Source organism: Gekko japonicus, unplaced genomic scaffold (assembly GCF_001447785.1).
Source record: "Gekko japonicus isolate JY-2015 unplaced genomic scaffold, Gekko_japonicus_V1.1 scaffold110, whole genome shotgun sequence".
Classification (NCBI taxonomy): Eukaryota; Metazoa; Chordata; class Lepidosauria; order Squamata; family Gekkonidae; genus Gekko; species Gekko japonicus.
Window position 1 is genome coordinate 33012 of NW_015173675.1, and position 16980 is coordinate 49991.

A 16980-nucleotide genomic window follows, 5' to 3' on the forward strand; every position below is an offset into this window, starting at 1 on the left:
AGAGGACCAATGAGTCTATTTCCCGCTGGCGGGAAGGTAGATAAAACGAGCGCCCAATTCCTTGGGAACACAACGGTTCTGCAACATAAACACTAGTTCAGTTCTCAGGCATGAGATACCTAATTAGCCAAGCAATGCCATAACTCCATCCCACCTCCAGCTGGTTGACCTTGAGCAGTTCCGCAGATGTAGCAGCAAAGACAATAAACACCTACTCGGGAAAATACAATGGGGATGGGCCGGGTGCATAGTAAAACAGAAATTGAATACAACATATAATGGCAGCTTGCTGACAGGGTGTTTTTAGGCCGATCCTGCACTGAGCAGGGGGTTGGACTAGACAATCTCTATGGCCCCTTCCCACTCTGTGTGCTTCTATAACTCTTCCGGCCCAGAGGGCCAAACCAGGATCCAGAAAGCCAGTCAAAAAAACCACATCCCTCTGAAGGAAAGGCAGATGGAGGGAACTTTTTTGCCTGCTGAGCTCTGGAGCCAGCCCGCTTTGCTTCTCAAGTGCCTGTTGGAAGAGAACAATGAGGTTCTGGCACCGCCGGGCCTCCGGCCTCTCCCTTCCTTTGAGCCAAGCCTTGTGGGAGGCACAGCTCTGGCCTGCAAGGGATTCCAGACTGTGCCTCAGAGGGGCTAGATGCATGACATCGCTTCACCTCAGGCACTAACAGAGACTCTGGGTGTGAAAGGACCGGGCAGTGAGGCGCGCTCTCTCTCTCTCTCTCTCTCTCACACACGCACACGCACACACACACACACACACACACAGATCAACATGGGTCACCGTCTTAGTCTGTCTGCCACAGCAGAAAAGAGGAAGAGTCCAGGAGAACCTTATAGACTAACACAATATGTGGCAGGGGAGGAACTTTCGGGAGCCACTGCTCACTTCTTCAGATACAGCTAGAATGGGAGTCCTTCTGTCTTCATACCTTGGAAAGGGAAGTGACATTGGAAACCACAACATTCAAAAACCAGTGGAGGAACATTCAGTCACTACTGACTTACGGTTCTCTTACCAAGGAATTTAAAAGGGAGATTAGAAAGAGAGACTGCTGAATTGCAACTGAGGATAAAGCTCAAGACAATGCACCCTCCTGGACTGAATTGAGACCTTGGTTTCCTGTCTCATTACCAACGCTGATTTCTCCACACTGACTTTTTGTTGTTGTTGTTCAGTCGCACAGTGAAGTCCGACTCTTCGCAACCCCACGGACCACATCACGCCAGGCCTTCCTGTCTTCTGTCATGCTCCGGAGTTTGCTTAATCTCATGTTCATTGCATCGATAACATGACTGACTACCCGATAACATGACTGACTACCACACTGACTACCCCTCTACATATCACACCTCATCCAGTCACACCTGCTACTCTCATTCACCTGCTGGGTTTTTTTGGCATCTGAAATCGCTCCACTCTCCAAGATATAAGGGCAGATGGACTCACATTTGTATCTGAAGCGTGTGCGCGCGCACATAAAAGCTTACACCTTGAATAAAACTTTATTGGTCTTAAAGGTGCCACCGGACTCAAACTTTGTTTCACATTCGAACTGGATCTGTCTCTGAAGAAGTGAGCCATGACTCCAAAGAGCTCCTCCCCTGCCACAAATTCTGCTACTCTTTAAGGTGTTCCTGGACTCCTGCTGTGTTCTACTGATGTGCACACAGAGGCAGCCCTTGGCCTGCAGCCGTAGACTCCTGAGAGAGAACCACACTGTGCAACTGCCTTCCTTCCTCAGCCCACCAGGGGGCAGCCGTTCTCCACACACGGACCCGCTCAGAGGGGATTTCCTCCAAAGCAGAGGACAGCAGAGCCTTAAAGTGCCACGGAAAATGGGGCTCTGCGAGTCCCAGTCCTAGTGTTGAAAGGTCTCCCGGACTGACTGATCTCCTCCTGCCCCTTCTGCTGATGAGGGGAGTTGCATTGCTCCGAAGCTTGTGTATTCAGACAGCAACAGAAGAGACCCCCAGAGAACTTTCTCACCTCGCCTGTTCCCCTCAGGGTCCCAAATGAAGAAGAAGAGTCCGTTTTATACCCCGCTTTTCAGCACCCGAAGGAGTCTTGGAGCAACTTACAATCACCTTCCCTTCCTCCCCCCACAACAGTGATAAAATATTTATTTTTTTAAAAGAAATGTTCACACAAAAAGAAATGTTCACGCAAAAAAATGTTCACAAGCATACTTTTAGCACAGAGCCAGACTGAGCAAGGGATTCAAAAGAAATGGGTACAACGCAGGTTCCCTTCCCAGTTCCGAGGCCCTGCCTCTGTGTCTCCCGCTGCCCAGCGTCTGGTCACCACAGGGACAGATTACTGCCTTGCACGCCCCTGGATGAATAGCCACTTGCCAACTGCCTGCCCGCCCCCTGGCTCTCCTTTCAAAACAGCATGTCCAAGAGGGTGGAGGTCTATGTGCTACAGAGAACCACTACCAGCATCAAAAGTTATAAAATATTTATTAAGAAAAAGAGAATGATCACACTCACACAAAAAGGAAATGTTCACAAGCATACTTTTAGCACATCACCAGGCTGAGCAAGGGATTCCAAAGAAACGTGTGAAGCGCAATTCCTCTGTCCCGCTCTCTATTCATTCCCTAACAGATGTTAAAATGTAGAACAGCCTCCATAGGTTAGGAAGTTACAGATCTCTACTGAGTTACCTTTACCTTGATGATCACGCCAGCTCTTCAGGCCACTGCATGATCAATGCCCGAATTCCCCAGACCCCAGTTAAGAACTCTGACTGCTCTGATGGACCCAGCACAAAAGAGACCCTCTTCCTTGCTGCAAGGAGTTTTTTTTTATCATGTCTGCTTCTCCACCCACTGACCAGCTCAGGCCAGAAATTTCATTTTGGGAACCTCTGTTGTATTTTATCCCTCCTCCTTTCAAAATATCTCTCATCAAACAGACCTGCAGGAGTCCCCGTATTGTACCAGCTGGTCACTGTAGTCAGGAGTCGCTCCCCTCTTCAGGACACGCTCCCCTTGCCCACAGAACGAACCTCCTTCCCCACAGAGGAGGCCCCCAAACCCTCTCCTCTCCCTGCCTGTTTCCAAGGCAAAGCCCGCTTAGCTCAGAGTCACAGACGCATCTCCAAAGAAGGGTTCATTCTATTTTTATTAGACGGTTCCTCCAGCCACAGCGAAGACAGGTTAGTGAGCAATATGAATTCTGGAAAGTACAGATTTATAAGCAGTGGTCTGGTTGCAACACCCGTTCTCAGCCCCTGCTCACGGACGCCCCCCCTCCCCGACTGCACCTGGAGCTTCCAGCTGAGTCCAGAGAGAGAGGAGGGCGGGAATCTTACAGGACCAGCCAGGCAACAAGATCAAAAGCCGGTTTGAGCAGCAAATTCCGACTCCGAACACCAGAGACCCCCTTGCCGGAGGAGAAGGGCTGACGGTGGCCACTCAGTCTCCCTGCCTGTTCCTGCAAAGTGGGGCAAAGCATGTCACCTCCATTTCTGTAGCTGATGACAGTTGCCAACCTCCAGGGGGTGCCTGGAGACCGCCAGACAACAGAGGTCCGTTTCCCCGAAGGAGGAAACGGCCACTTTGGGAGGGGGGGTCCAAGGCATCCTACTCCACTGTGGTCCCTCCCCTTCCTCAGGTTCCACCCTGATGTATCCAGGAATCTCCCAACCTGAACATGGCAACCTTTGGGGGTGCAGTTCTGGAGGAAGGGAATCCCGTCCTCCTCCGGACATAGCAGAATGAGTCCCCTCTCCCAAAACACCAGAAGGGAAAGACAGAAGAAGCCAGCTGCAGGGTAAGGGGGGAGCCGTGCTGGGCGCAAAATGTCCATCCATCCTCAGTCCATCTTCAGGCCCTGGCAAGGGGCCCTTGGTGACAGGAAGTGCTTCTCCACAGGGAGGGTCCTGGGGCGGGAAGGGTTAACCGATGAGCGCTGTTGGGGAAAGAGGGGGGGGAGTGTCGTCAGAAGGGGAAAGGTCCATGCCCAGGGAGGGGGGCAGAGACCGGGGAGCTCACCTGGGCCTCACGAGCTCCGCCCACAAATCCAGGGATATCCATCCTGTCCCCACCCACCCCACCCCCCTTGCAGGTCGCTGCAGGTAATGCCTGTGGGGGGGGCAGATTCAACTCGCAGGAAAGGTTTTCAGACTCTCAGAGCCCTCTTGGTGTCTTGTGGCCCCTTTTGAGCGGGGGGGGTTCCTGATTTTTTCGTCTGCCTGGAGTCTGGGTTGGGGAGGCGGGCGGCAAAGAAGCAGAGAGACCCTTACCTGTGGGGGGCGGAAGGGGAGTTCCTGCAAAAGAGAGAGAGAGAGATTTGCTTTATTTATTAATTCACCTCTCCCTGCCTTAGGAGCTGCGGTGGCTCAAGTGGTTGAGACACTGAACTGCAGGCTGTGGAAGGTCGATAGTTCAGCCGTTCAAGACCCGAGTGTGCCACATGACGGAGTGAGCTCCCGTCTCTCGTGCCAACCTAGCCGTTCGAAAGCCAGAAATTGCAAGTAGATAAATAGGTACCACTTCAGTGGGAAAGTAACAGCATTCCGTGCACCCTGCCATTTAGTCATGCCGGCCACATGACCATGACTACGGAAATGTCTTCAGACAGCGCTGGCTCTTCAGCTTTGAAACGGAGATGAGGGCCGCAACCCTAGAGTCAGATTCGACTGGCTTTCACGCAAGGGAGCCTTTACCTTTATCCCTCCAGGAAGAAATGACGAAAATATCACAGCTTAATAATCCAAATAACGTCCCTCCAATCTGCCCACCCCCCAAGGTGCCAGCTGTTCACATCCCCTCCAAGGCCCTGGCAAGCAAACAGGCCCTGCGGCCCCTACGGAAGGTCTCGGAGGAGGGCCCCCCTCACCTTTTCAGGGACCCCCTTCCCCAGAGCGGGAGGTGTTGTGAAGTAGGCCAGGGGGAGGGGCTCTGGTCACGGGGGGAGGGGCCTCTGGTGGGTGCCAGGGAAGCCTCCCCCCAGAGTGGAGGAACGGCCCACCTGCGGGCAGCCAGAGGACTGCAGTTGGGGCCCAGGAACACCTGGGGGGAGAAAATCCTTCCCAGACTGGGAGTGGGGGGGGGCAGCAGGTTTGCTTCCTGCCGAGGGTCCAAAGGCCCCCCTCCTGACACCCTGTGGCCAAAAGGCCTCCCTGGTTCTCTCCTCTTTGCTCCCTGGGTGCCCCCGGGGGCGGGCGAGTGACTCTCTCTCAGCCCCGCCCGCCTCATAGGGGCGTTGTTGCGAGACTAAAGTGAGAAAAGGGGAACCACAGATGTCAGATGAACCGGGAGCCCTCCACCGCTCCTGAGGTCAGGAGGGACAAGCGAAAATACGGACTTGGACAGAGAGTGATTAAAATGTGGCATTCACTGCCAGAGGGCGTAGTTACGGCCACGGGAATAGACAGCTTTAAAGGGGGACTGGATGGATTCAAGGAGGATAGTCAGGCAGTGGCTGCTGGCCCTGGTGACGATGGGGAACCTCCACCCTCAGAGGCACTAAGCCTCTGGATCCCAGAGCCAGGAGGCAGCCTCAGGGGGAGGCCTCGGCCTCCAAGCCCTGCTGTCAGCACAGCAGAGGAACTGGCTGGCCCCTGTGTGAGACAAGAGGCTGGACTGGAGGGACCCTCACTGGCCTGATCCAGCAGGGCTCTTGTGAGGTTCTTGTCTCAGGGACCCCCTTGCATGCCCTTCCTCTTGGGAACAAGGGTGAGGAGGGGTCTCCTCAGTCCCTCAGCCTGAACATGGAATCAGAGGCGGCCGCAGCTGGACTCCTCTCCAGGCCAGTCAGGTCTCCTCTGACCATCAGCAGTGCTCTCTCCGGGGTCCTCAGGCACAGGGGGGCCTTCTCCATCACCAACTGTCCAGGTATCTCAACTGATCGCATTGCCAGGAATTGAACTGGGGGCTTCCTGCGTGCCCCCAGTTCGATTGATTGATGGACCAAACCTCCATGAAGCTCTCTCACCCTCTTTTAAAAGGCCATCTGTGCTCACCGACAACACTACATCCGCTGGCAGAGAATTCTGCAATTTCACTACTCCTTCAGTAAGGAAGGATTTACTTGGGTCTGCCCTGGGCCCATTTCCCAACCGCTTCACTGGGTTCCCCAGAATTTTGATGTTGTGGAAGAGGGAGAAAACTCTCTCCTGATCCATTTCCTCCACCCCAGGCATCATTTTACAGGCCTCTACCATGCGGGCCACCCCCCCCCCCAGTTGTCTCTTTTCTGAACTGAAAACTCCCAGACCCTTTGGCCGTTCCGCATGGGGAAGGGGCTCCGACCCCTTCATCCTCTCAGTCGCCCTCCTCGGTGTTTTTTCCAGCATTCTGAGTCCGGTCTAAACGGCTCAAGAAAGTAAAACATTTGACTGTATCCCTAGACAGTTGGGGGTCATCTTGTCGGCTTGGAAATGGCAGCCCCCCAAACTGGCTGTGAGAAGAGCCCCCCAAGGACATTTTGACATTGGGCCCCCTCATTTCTCCCTGTCCAGTCGATCTGATTAGGGACAGATTCTGGAACAGGAGGGGGAGTGTGTGTCCCACCCCCCCCCACACCGAACGGCCCCCACGGCCCCCGTCCACACTTTGCTCCTGGCGGAGTCCGACGTCTGTGGCTCTGTGGGGAGAGAAGGAGCCTCGCGTGAGGAGATGGATCGGGGCCAGACTTGGCCTTTGGGCCCACAGATTTTGAAGGGAGAATCGGGTTCTTTTTAAAAAGGGGGGTAGGGGAAGAGTGAGCAGGGATGAAACCAACCCTGTGAGGGGGGCAGCTGCCATCAAAATAATGTGACTTTGGTGTGCACAGCCCCACCCGCTTTCTAAGAACACTTGGCAGACAATGGGAACATTAGCAAGGGCTTCATCCCACACTAGAGAGGGGCTTAGAGGACAAGAGAGCATAAGAGAAGCCAGCGTTGGATCAGGCCAATGGCCCCTCCAGTCCAACACTCTGCCACACAGTGGCCAGAAACACCAGATGCCCTCAGGATGTCCAGCAGTGGGGCCAAGAGGACACTAGAAGCCCTCCCACTGTTGCCCCCCCCCAAGCACCAAGAAGGCAGAGCCTCCCTTGCCCCAGACAGAATGTTCCCTCTGGGCCTTGTGGCAAGCAGCCACTGATGGACCTCTGCCCCAGATATTCATCTAGTCCCCTCTTGAAGCCGTCCACGCTTGTAGCCACCACCACCACCACCACCACCACCACCACCACCTCCTGCAGCAGTGAATTCCAACCACATTGGAGATCCCTGTGCTGCGCCCTGGCAAGGGCTGCATCCCACCCTAGAGAGGGGCTTCAGCTCCCTCACGGAAAAGGGGAGTCCTTGACAAGTGTGGGGGACTCACTGCACCGTCAACTGGTCAGTTGATGCAAGCCCTTGGAACTCCCGACCACTTTATGGAATCGTGTGTCCACGGGGGAGAGGGCAAGGCCCTCCGGAGTCTCTCACCCCACTTCACGGTGATGGGTTCCTTGCGGCTGCTGTGTTCCACCTGGCAGGCGTACAGGTCTCCCCGCTGGGGCACCGTCTCCAGCATCGCCTGGTACTGGTAGGTCCAGTCCGCGTTCTGGAGCTCCTCCGCGTAGCCCACCCCCGCCGTCTGCTCCTGCCCGTTCTTTAGCCACGTGATCTTCACCCCCTGGGGATAGTAGCCGGCCGCGGTGCAGATCAGGAGGGTGTGGTGGGCCAGGGGGTCCCCCTTGGTGGGGGAGATCGTCACCGTGGGCACAACTAGAAGTGTGGTGAAAAGAGAGGGGGGGATTTCAGAGATGGAGGAGAACCAGAGAAGCAGAGACAGATGGAGAAGAGGAGGACTTTCCCATGTCTGCAGCTGACATATTTCTAAAGGCACAATCTCGTGGCCTCTCCCACCCTCCAGGGCAGGAAGTATAGGAAGCTGAGAGAGGTGTGTTTGTGTGTGTCTCTCTGTGCAGGGGTCCGGAGGTGAATTCCTGGCTCTTTGACTGCGCCCCCTAATCGAAGGCCTGGTGGAAGAGCTCCATTTTATAGGCCCTGCGGAACTGTAGAAGGTCCGACAGGGCCCTGATGTCCTCTGATGTCCTCCAGGAGCTCATTCCGCCAGTACGGGGCCGCCACTGAGAAGGCCCTAGGCTCTGGTGATGGCCAGTCTGGCATCCTTTGGGCCAGGGGCAGTCGGGCGGTTTTGAGTCCCCGACCTCAGTGCTCTCTGGGGAACATGTGGGGAAAGGCGGTCCCTTTAGGCTCAGGATCCCAGTTTCTGCACCATGATGGGGCCATGAAGTGACGGGACCGTATTTTCACCTGTTCAGTCCATGTCCCTAGCAACATTCCCTCTAAGGTGAGTAAGTGTGAGCCAGCTCACAGTTTTTTAGCCTCAGCCTCACACATTTTTGCCTTAGCTCAGGAAGGAGGGCTCCAGAGCAAACTAATTGATGCAGTAGCCAAATCGCTCGCTCACAACTTTAGTTCCCATAGCTCACACAGTAGAATTTTTGCTCACAAGACTCCACAGCTTAGAGGGAGCATTGGTGCCTAGCGACAGGTGAGCCCCTGGGGATGTTACAAGTTAGAACACTTCTATTTAGTATTTACTGGGTTAATACTGTGTACTGAATCACATGTTTGCTTGTATCGTATCTGTTTAGAGAGCTAGGAAGCCCGCCAGATTCAGACCTAGTTTGTTGTTCTGATTGGGGAATGAAGTGGCTACTTTTAGCATTTTATGACCCTTTGTCCGAGAGCAAGAAGAAGCTCCAGTCTCCATTAGTCTTAGAATGACTTAACAAGTCTCCATTAGACCTCTGCCATGTAAGGTACTCTCTTTGTTAGTCTGTCTAGCAGTGAGGATGTAGAAATAAAGCTCTTTGTTATTTTTCATCCCGTATACCCTTACCCATGCTAGGTTGTAGTAAACTTTTATATTTTAAACTACCATGGACTCAGACTCATTTATATTCTGCTAACTCTGCTGATTAACTTTAAGAAATTAAACACGAAACTCCAATAGGGGGAAACCCTGAAAAATCCAGAAAAAGGTGTGTGTGTGTGTGGGGGGGGCTTTTTTCAAATTTTCTGATGGAAAGTTTGACCAAAAGTTAGGGCAACACTGAAAAGAGACTCCATCAAGGTATTTTCTTTTGGAATGGGTAAAATGACTCCTACGGTTATGAGAAATGGTCTTTGACCGCAAAGAAACATTCATTCAAAAGGACTCTTCAGGCCAGGTTTTTCACACTCCAAACATCTAGCGTGGAAAAGCGTGCACATATTTCCAGTGGGGAAACTAGGAAATTTTGGGGAAGACTTGGGGCTGGGGGGAGCTCACATGAAAGGCGGCCTCTTTTTGAGGGATCAGAGGCAGGTCTGACAGAGCGTTTCTCTTATTCTGAATAATAGGCGTTATCTTGGGGGGGGGGGGTTGGGTCCCCGGCGAAATTTTCCAGCCTCCCCCGGGGCGACCAGTGCAGGTAGACTTAAAAGCGCAGGCAGGCAGTTCCGGGCGCCCTTGTGCTTCCCCCCCCCCCACTTAAGAATGGGGGGGAGATCCAGAGGGGGGGGAGGGGAGTCCAACTTCCTGCGTCGGTCCTTTGTCCTGCCTGCACGGTACACGCGCCCTGCGCCCGGCCATGGCAGAGAGGCAAGCAGGGAAGCGGCTCCCACCCCCACCAGGCATCTCCAGGGCAAGGGAGGCGCCTTCGCCCACGTCCGGGCAGGGGAGCAGAGGCAGGCGGAAGGGCCGCCCTCCGCCTCAACGGGAGCCGGCCTTGCGAATGAAGATGGAGCCGCTCCCGCTCCACACCCCCCAGCCTCGGGTGGAGGGAAGGAGGAGGGCTGCCCGAGAGACGACGCCCCGCCCCCCCCCGCGCGGGGCTTCCTGCCTGGCCTTCCTCCTCCTCCTCCTCCTCTTCCCCCGCTGGCCGGGAGCCCCAGAGGGAGGAGGGGCGGGGAGGGGCGCCCCCTCCCGCCGGTGCCCGGAGCCCCGCCCCTTCCCCTTCGCCCCGCCCCGCTCACCTTCCCTGCCGACCACCTGCCCCGTCTCCATCACCCCGTAGTTGGGGCGGCAGAGGGCGTCCACCACGCCCCGATTGTAGTCCAGCACCTCCTTCTGGCTGTTCCAGTAGCGGGCGTCGGGCTGGCCCAGCTCGGTGAGGGCCTCGTACCACCCGGTGCGGCTGTCGAAGCGGGCGATCTCCTGCCGGTCGTAGATGTACCTGTACAGGAAGCGGACCTCCCCGCGAGCCCCGTCGGCGTAGCCGCACTCGGCCTTCTCCTGGGCCAGGAAGTGGGCGGCTGCGGGGGACAGACACGGGGGGGAGGTCTGGTGAGCGGCTCCCTCTCTCCGCCTCACCCCCCCCCCGTCCCGCAGGGGGCTCCGGAGCCTGGCCGCCTCTCCCTCCCCGAGGGCCAGCCCCGCCTCCCCCGCCGCCGCCGCCGGAGGTCAGAGAGCCCAACGGGGAGGGGGGGGGGTTGGTTCTCCTCCGGAGACCCCTCTCGGATGGAGCCTCCAGCTCTCAGCGCTTGCCTTTTCTAACTCAGAAGCAGAAGAGATTGGATTTACACCCCATGGCCCTTCACTTGGAGTCTCAGAGCGGCTGACGAACTCCTTTCCCTCCCCCTCCCCCTCCCCACAACAGACACCCTGCGAGGTGGGTGGGGCTGAGAGAACTCGTAGTTGTTGGATCTATTTCTTTAAATGTGTTGGATCTATTTCTTTAAATGTTTCGGTCCACCGTCCTGGCTTTGCCATGTGATTTGACGCTGGATTTGGTGGAATTCAGCTTTTAATAAGTACAGGATCCAGGGCAGGAAGGCACAGGAACGGAGTTCGGGCTGGCTCCTGAGTTAGCCACGCCCAGCAGGAACTCATTAAGCATAATAGGCCACACCCAACAGCAGAAACTCATTAGGATTGGCTACATTAGGGGCGAGTGGCCTAACATGCAAAGGAGTTCCTGCTACAAAAAAAGGCCCTGGGTTTTGACAACGAACAAGGTCAACAGAATAAGAAGCAAAAGGTGGGTGTGGCTGGATGGCCATGGGGGTGTGGCCTAATATGCTAATGAGTTCCTGCTGTTGGGTGTGGCCTATTATGCTAATGAGTTCCTGCTGGGCTTTTCCTACAAAAAAAGCCCTGACGGGATCCATGAGGATCCATGTAGATTTGGCTTTTCCTTTCCCCCCCTCCAGAAGTATCATTAATTACAAGCCCAGAAGACCCTGTAAGTGTGCTATGACGCGCACCCCCTTTATACTGTCAGTTCTGTGAGGGTCTGCATGTCAGGACCTAGTCAGAGTCGATTTTATTTTTCCTGACCAGTCCTCTACACCCCCAATGCATAATATTCTCTTCAGGGTTTGTATTTTTCAGACTGTCTTCTTTGAGGACTACTGCACAGTGTATGGCTCCCCAGAAAGTCAGGCACCAATACTTGTAACATTCAATAAGGCACCGTTATTTTATTGTTGCACAGCAAACACAACAGGGGGATGGAATATGGTTACATGGGATGTTCAGATACTTTGTTGAATGAACAAATCACTTTGCCTTGGCTTAGGTTGTCCGCTTTCCACTCTTAGTTCAGTACCTAGATGTTCCTTAGTTCACACCACACAACTCAGATCTCACTCTCCAGTCACTCCTTTAGTGGTTAATTTTTGGCTTTTATTTGCCTGGCCCCTTTGAGTCTAACTGGTCACCTAACCAGCCTTCCAGACTCCTCTCTCCAGACACTCTAGCCTTTACTCAGCCACTTGATAAGTCCCGTAACAGGCTGTTTCCTCAGAGCTCTGTTAGCCGATTGCTCCTGCTAACTTCTCTGTCCAACTCTCCAACTGCCTCTCCCAACTGTCCGCTAGGTCAGTTTTCTGTCACTCCAAGAGTGCTCCAGCCAAAAGGCCCCCTCCCCTCTCTGTCATGTGACTCAGCAGGGATCTATCTTAACATTCTGCTGGTCCCAGATTTTCAATTCCGTCACATGTGCTGACCCCCCATCCAACAGGAGGGGTCTTTCCAACCACCAGTGGACCCCACAGGGGTACCCCAGGAGTCTACATACCAGGCATCTTGTCATAAGTGGACACAAAGATGGAAGCCAGGACTGGCAGGCCAGAAAATCACACCTAGGACGAGACCCTGGGAAAGCCCATGAGATCTTGCCCTAACAGCTGCCCCCCCCCCCCCCCCCCACACACATATCTGCATGCTCCAGACAATGGACCCGGACTAGCCCCAGGGCCAACTCCTTCAGTTTCCCATCCTTCCTCCTTCATAACAGAACTTCTGCATTTCCTCTGCAAACCAGGTGGTTCAACCAAGCACTATTCTTCTCATTCCGATTAGATTAAATTAGCAATCCTTTAGGTCCCCAGATCACCGGAGGAGCAAGCAGACACCGGAACCCAAAACCTGCTTTACATGTAGACGAAATCTCCGGTCTCTTTTGTCCCATCCTGAGAACTGTTTCCAAAGTTACATTGTTTCCCTCCTGATTGATCTCATCACACCTGGGATTAATCCCACCAGTGCTTTCTCCGAGGGACCCCCCGCACAGTGGCAAGCCCTCTGGGCACATTTTGGGTATAACCAGCCCCGCAACATGCCCATTCAGCATTCCTGTTATCTCAGGCACCCACTAACACACACAAGCCCCGCATCTGGAATACTGTGTACAGTTCTCGTCAGCACATTTCAAAAAAGATATTATGGCGTTGGAAGAATCAGGTGGAAACTTTTGTCTGTTCACTGCTGGGGAGGGAGGGGAGGACCTTTGCCGCTGCAGTTCTGGGGAGTGGGCGGGGTCCCGGCACAGAGGAGCCCCAATGTGAATTCAACCTGGGGCAGCGTCATCAGTCTCCGGGCAGAAGCACCGGCAACTGCTCTCCTGGAGGAAGATTGTTTTTCACTGAGAGCATCAAGGGAAGGCAGAGGGAAGATTGTGTGTGTATCACTCTGGGGGTCAATTCGAGAGCCCCGTTTCCCTCTCCTGCCCCTCTTCCTTTTCCTAGGCAGCCTGCCCCCCTGCAGAGGTGAACCCCACCCGGCCCCCCTGCTTGGAAAAAGGGGGGCAACTTGATGGTCCCTCTGCTATGCTTATGATTTTTTAAAACAATCCCCTTCAGCAGGCCTTGGGTGGGTGGGGGAGATCTGTCTTATATTTGCTGGGGGGGGAGTGACCCCCCCCAAACCCCACTTTTCTCCCCAGTGATGACCCAAAGGGGCTTTCATCATCCTCCCTCTTCTGTTGTATCCAGACGACACCCCTGAGAGGTAGGTCAGGCCTGTAGAGAGAGTGACTTGCCCAATATTACCCAGAGAGCCTGGGGGGGGGGGTGATTCGAACCCAGCTCCCTCCCGATTGTAGTCACTGGGTGGGAGGGGTTCCATAACATTCTCATGCTCAGCCCTGGCTTGACTGCCCGGAGAGTGCGGGAGGGGGGCTCTTCAGGACCCACGAAGGGGGTTTCCGCCTGGGAGGGGCCGGAGAGCCCACTTTTCTCCCCAGTGATGACCCAAAGGGGCTTTCATCATCCTCCCTCTTCTGTTGTATCCAGACGACACCCCTGAGAGGTAGGTCAGGCCTGTAGAGAGAGTGACTTGCCCAATATTACCCAGAGAGCCTGGGGGGGGGGGGGATTGGAACCCAGTCCCACCCGATTGTAGTCACTGGGTGGGAGGGGTTCCATAACATTCTCATGCTCAGCCCTGGCTTGACTGCCCGGAGAGTGCGGGAGGGGGGCTCTTCAGGACCCACGAAGGGGGTTTCCGCCTGGGAGGGGCCGGAGAGCAGTGCCGGCTCACTCACTAGGCGAACTAGGCGATTGCCTAGAGTGGGCCGGCCCTTAGGGGCGCTAAACTGCACCCAGCCCCATACTCTGGGAGTTTTTTGATTATTTGTGTTTTTCATTCTTCCTAAAATGCATTTATTTTTGAAAATTGGTGGGCACACAGGGGTGGGTGGGTGCCAGAAGGGATCCTCGCCTAGGGTGCAAAATAAGCTAGGGCCAGCCCTGCCGTAGAGGCTGAGGAGGCTTCCAGGAATCGGATCTAGATCTCCTTCGCCGTCTCCCCCCTCAGCCTCCTTTCGCCTTAGGCCAGGCTGGCGGCTTCGGGGCTCCAGTGGCAGGGAGTTCCAGGGGGAGGGTCATGGCCAGTGGCAGGGAGCCAGCGTGGAGTCATGGTGAAGAGCAGCGGAGTCTAATCCGGAGAACCGGGTTTGATTCCCATGGCCAGGTGACCTTGGGCCAGTCCCAGTCCTCTCCGGACTCTCTCAGCCCCTCCTGCCTCACAAGGGGATTGTTGTGGGGAGGAGGGGAAGGGAAGGCTGCTTCGTCCACTGCTTCGAGACTCCTTAGGGTAGAGTAAAGGTAAAGGTTCCCTTGCTCGAAAGCCACCCGAGTCCGACTCTAGGGTTGCGGTGCTCATCTCCGTTTCCAAGCCGAAGAGCCAGCGCTGTCCAAAGACGTTTCCGTGGTGATGTGGCCGGCATGACTAAACACCAAGGCGCACGGAACACTGTTACCTTCCCACTGAAGTGGTACCTATTTATCTACTTGCAATTTCTTGCTTTCGAACGGCTAGGTTGGCAGGAGCTGGAACCAGAGACGGGAGCTCACTCCGTCATGCGGCACCCAGGTCTCGAACTGCTGAACTACCGACCTTCCACAGCCAGCAGTTCAGCGTCTTAACCACTTGAGCCACCACAGCTCCTAGGGTAGAGTAAAGCAGAGCATAAAAACCTCCTCTTCTTCACCTGCTTGCCACACAGAAGGCTGCGGGTTCAATCCCCGGCACCTCCAGCTCCAAAGATCAGGTGGGAGTTGGTGGGAAAGGCCTCCGCCTGGGACTCTGGAGAGCCACTGCCTCTCTGAGTGGACAAAACTACCTCTGATGGGCTGAGGGGCTGAGTCGGTGTGAGGAGAACATGGAGGAGAGCCAGGCAGAGCCGTGTTGGGGTCCCCTCTGGGGAGGGGGGGTTATGAATGGAGTAAATCAGGGATCTGCCAGGGCAAGAGGGAGGGGGAATTGGGAATCCCCTCCCCTCCAGGGTCAGAAAGAGGGCCCTCCCTCAATCCCATTTTGAGGGGAAGGGGCCCATCGCTCCAAGCCCCCCTCCCATTTACTCCCCCCCCCACTCCACTTAGGGAGCTGCGGTGGCTCAAGTGGTTAAGACGCTGAACTGCAGGCTGTGGAAGGTCGGTAGTTCAGCGGTTCGAGACCCGAGTGCGCCGCATGACGGAGTGAGCTCCCATCTCTAGTTCCAGCGCCTGCCAACCTAGCCGTTCCAAAGCAAGAAATTGCAAGTAGATAAATAGGTACTACTTGGGTGGGAAGGTCACAGCGTTCCATGCGCCTCCGTGTTTAGTCATGCTGGCCACATGACCACGGAAATGTCTTCGGACAGCGCTGGCTCTTCGGCTTGGAAGCGGAGATGAGCACCCCAACCCTAGAGTCGGACTCGACTGGCTTTCGAGCAAGGGAACCTTTACCTTTTTACCACTCCACTTACAGGGGGGTCCTCCCACACCATGGACCTGAGATGGCCCCATCAGAACCAACAGTCTCTCGCAGCCCCCCCCTCCCCACACACACGTACATTCCTAATTCCTCCCTCCTACCCACCAAAAGCTCTGCTTACCCGGAGGGGTCCGGAGTCTCGTCTCTATTGCATAGACGACCAGGGACGGCCCCAAGAGCAGCAGCAGCAGCGTCTCCAGCAGGATCAGACCGGGCCCCATGGCTGCCCCCAAGGAAAACCCCACACTGACAGCCTTGGGGAGAAACTTTGATGCCCGCACGGGAGGGAAAGGAGGGCTTTTGCCTCTTAAGTCTTGGGGCGTGGGCGGGGCCTAGGCGCAGAGGAGCACCAATGAGGATTCCCTCCGAGGCAGCGTCATCAGTCTCCGGGTAGGAGCACCCGCGGCAGGTCCTGTTTGGGAAGATAGTCTTTTTTACCGACAGCTTTCGAAGGGGTGCCTGTTTTGTGTGGAACCCATGCGGGGTGCGGGGTGTGTGTGTGTGTGTTTCCAGATCAATAAATGACGGGCCCCTTCTGGCTCAGCAAACAAATGTGAACTTGCTCCAAAAGTACAGGGGGGGGGGAGAACATTCAAGGTGTTAAAGGGTCATCGATATAGCAAACATTTATCCTAAACCCAGCAACTGTACAGATAACAAATGACGTAGTGATTCAGATTTACACCGTTTCTCGTGGTGCATTTTATTGACAGGAAAAAAACCTTTCTGGATCCCTCCATGAATCATTCTTTTTGTGTCTTTCATTCTTCCTAAAATGCATTTATGTTTGAAAATTGGTGGGCGCAGGGGGGGGGGAGGCGGCAGAAGGTAGCCTCGCCTAGTGTGCAGAAAACCCTGGGACCGTGTTGGGATTCCTTTTAAGTAAGTCAGCAGAGTATTAAGAGACTGAGTCCATGGTGTGTTTAAAATATAAGAGTTTATTATAAACCTAACATGGGGAAAAGGTACACAGGATATGAAAACAACAAAGAGCTACTATGCCTACATCCTTGCAGCTAAAAAGGTAAAACGGAAAGGGCCGAATGGCGTCTCCTTCCCTCTCAGAACAAAGAACGGGAAGAGAAGCCATAAAATGGTAATACACCTTGACACTTTAGTCCCAATCAAATCCCTAGATCAGGAATGTTCAGAACAATTTAATTTGCTTTGATAATTATTGAAGGTGAATGATAACAGAAAAAAGATGAATGTATATGAATAATAGTAAAAAGTTATGTTACCGGTAGATTGTGATAAAGGTATAAAGAGGTATGGAGCGGATTTAAGATATGGGCTGGAGGTTGGAGCACTGTGGGAAGCCGAGAAAGCGGTGGGAGATAGGAGAAAAGGATGTATGACAAATTGAAACAATGTTTAATCTATTATTACATCCTAATAAAATGGGTTTTTTTGGGGGGGGGGAAATCCCTAGATCAGGGAGAAAATTCCCGGGCTTCCTATTGTCTAAACAGATTGTGACTTAACAAAGATAATT

At 54.4% G+C, this 16980-nt stretch overlaps 1 protein-coding gene across 1 annotated transcript; it reads right to left on the bottom strand.

The window, feature by feature from the left end:
* Window positions 1-5354: 5354 nt before the first annotated feature.
* LOC107120259 (H-2 class II histocompatibility antigen, E-S beta chain-like) lies at window positions 5355-15777 on the bottom strand. The gene is made up of 5 exons (XM_015422910.1): window positions 15607-15777; window positions 9983-10261; window positions 7439-7720; window positions 6546-6606; window positions 5355-5451 (listed from the first exon to the last, which is right to left on the bottom strand). Exons 1-5 carry the CDS (start codon window positions 15704-15706, stop codon window positions 5355-5357), a joined length of 819 nt encoding a protein of 272 aa, XP_015278396.1. The 5' UTR covers window positions 15707-15777.
* Between the last annotated feature and the right edge of the window lie 1203 nt (window positions 15778-16980).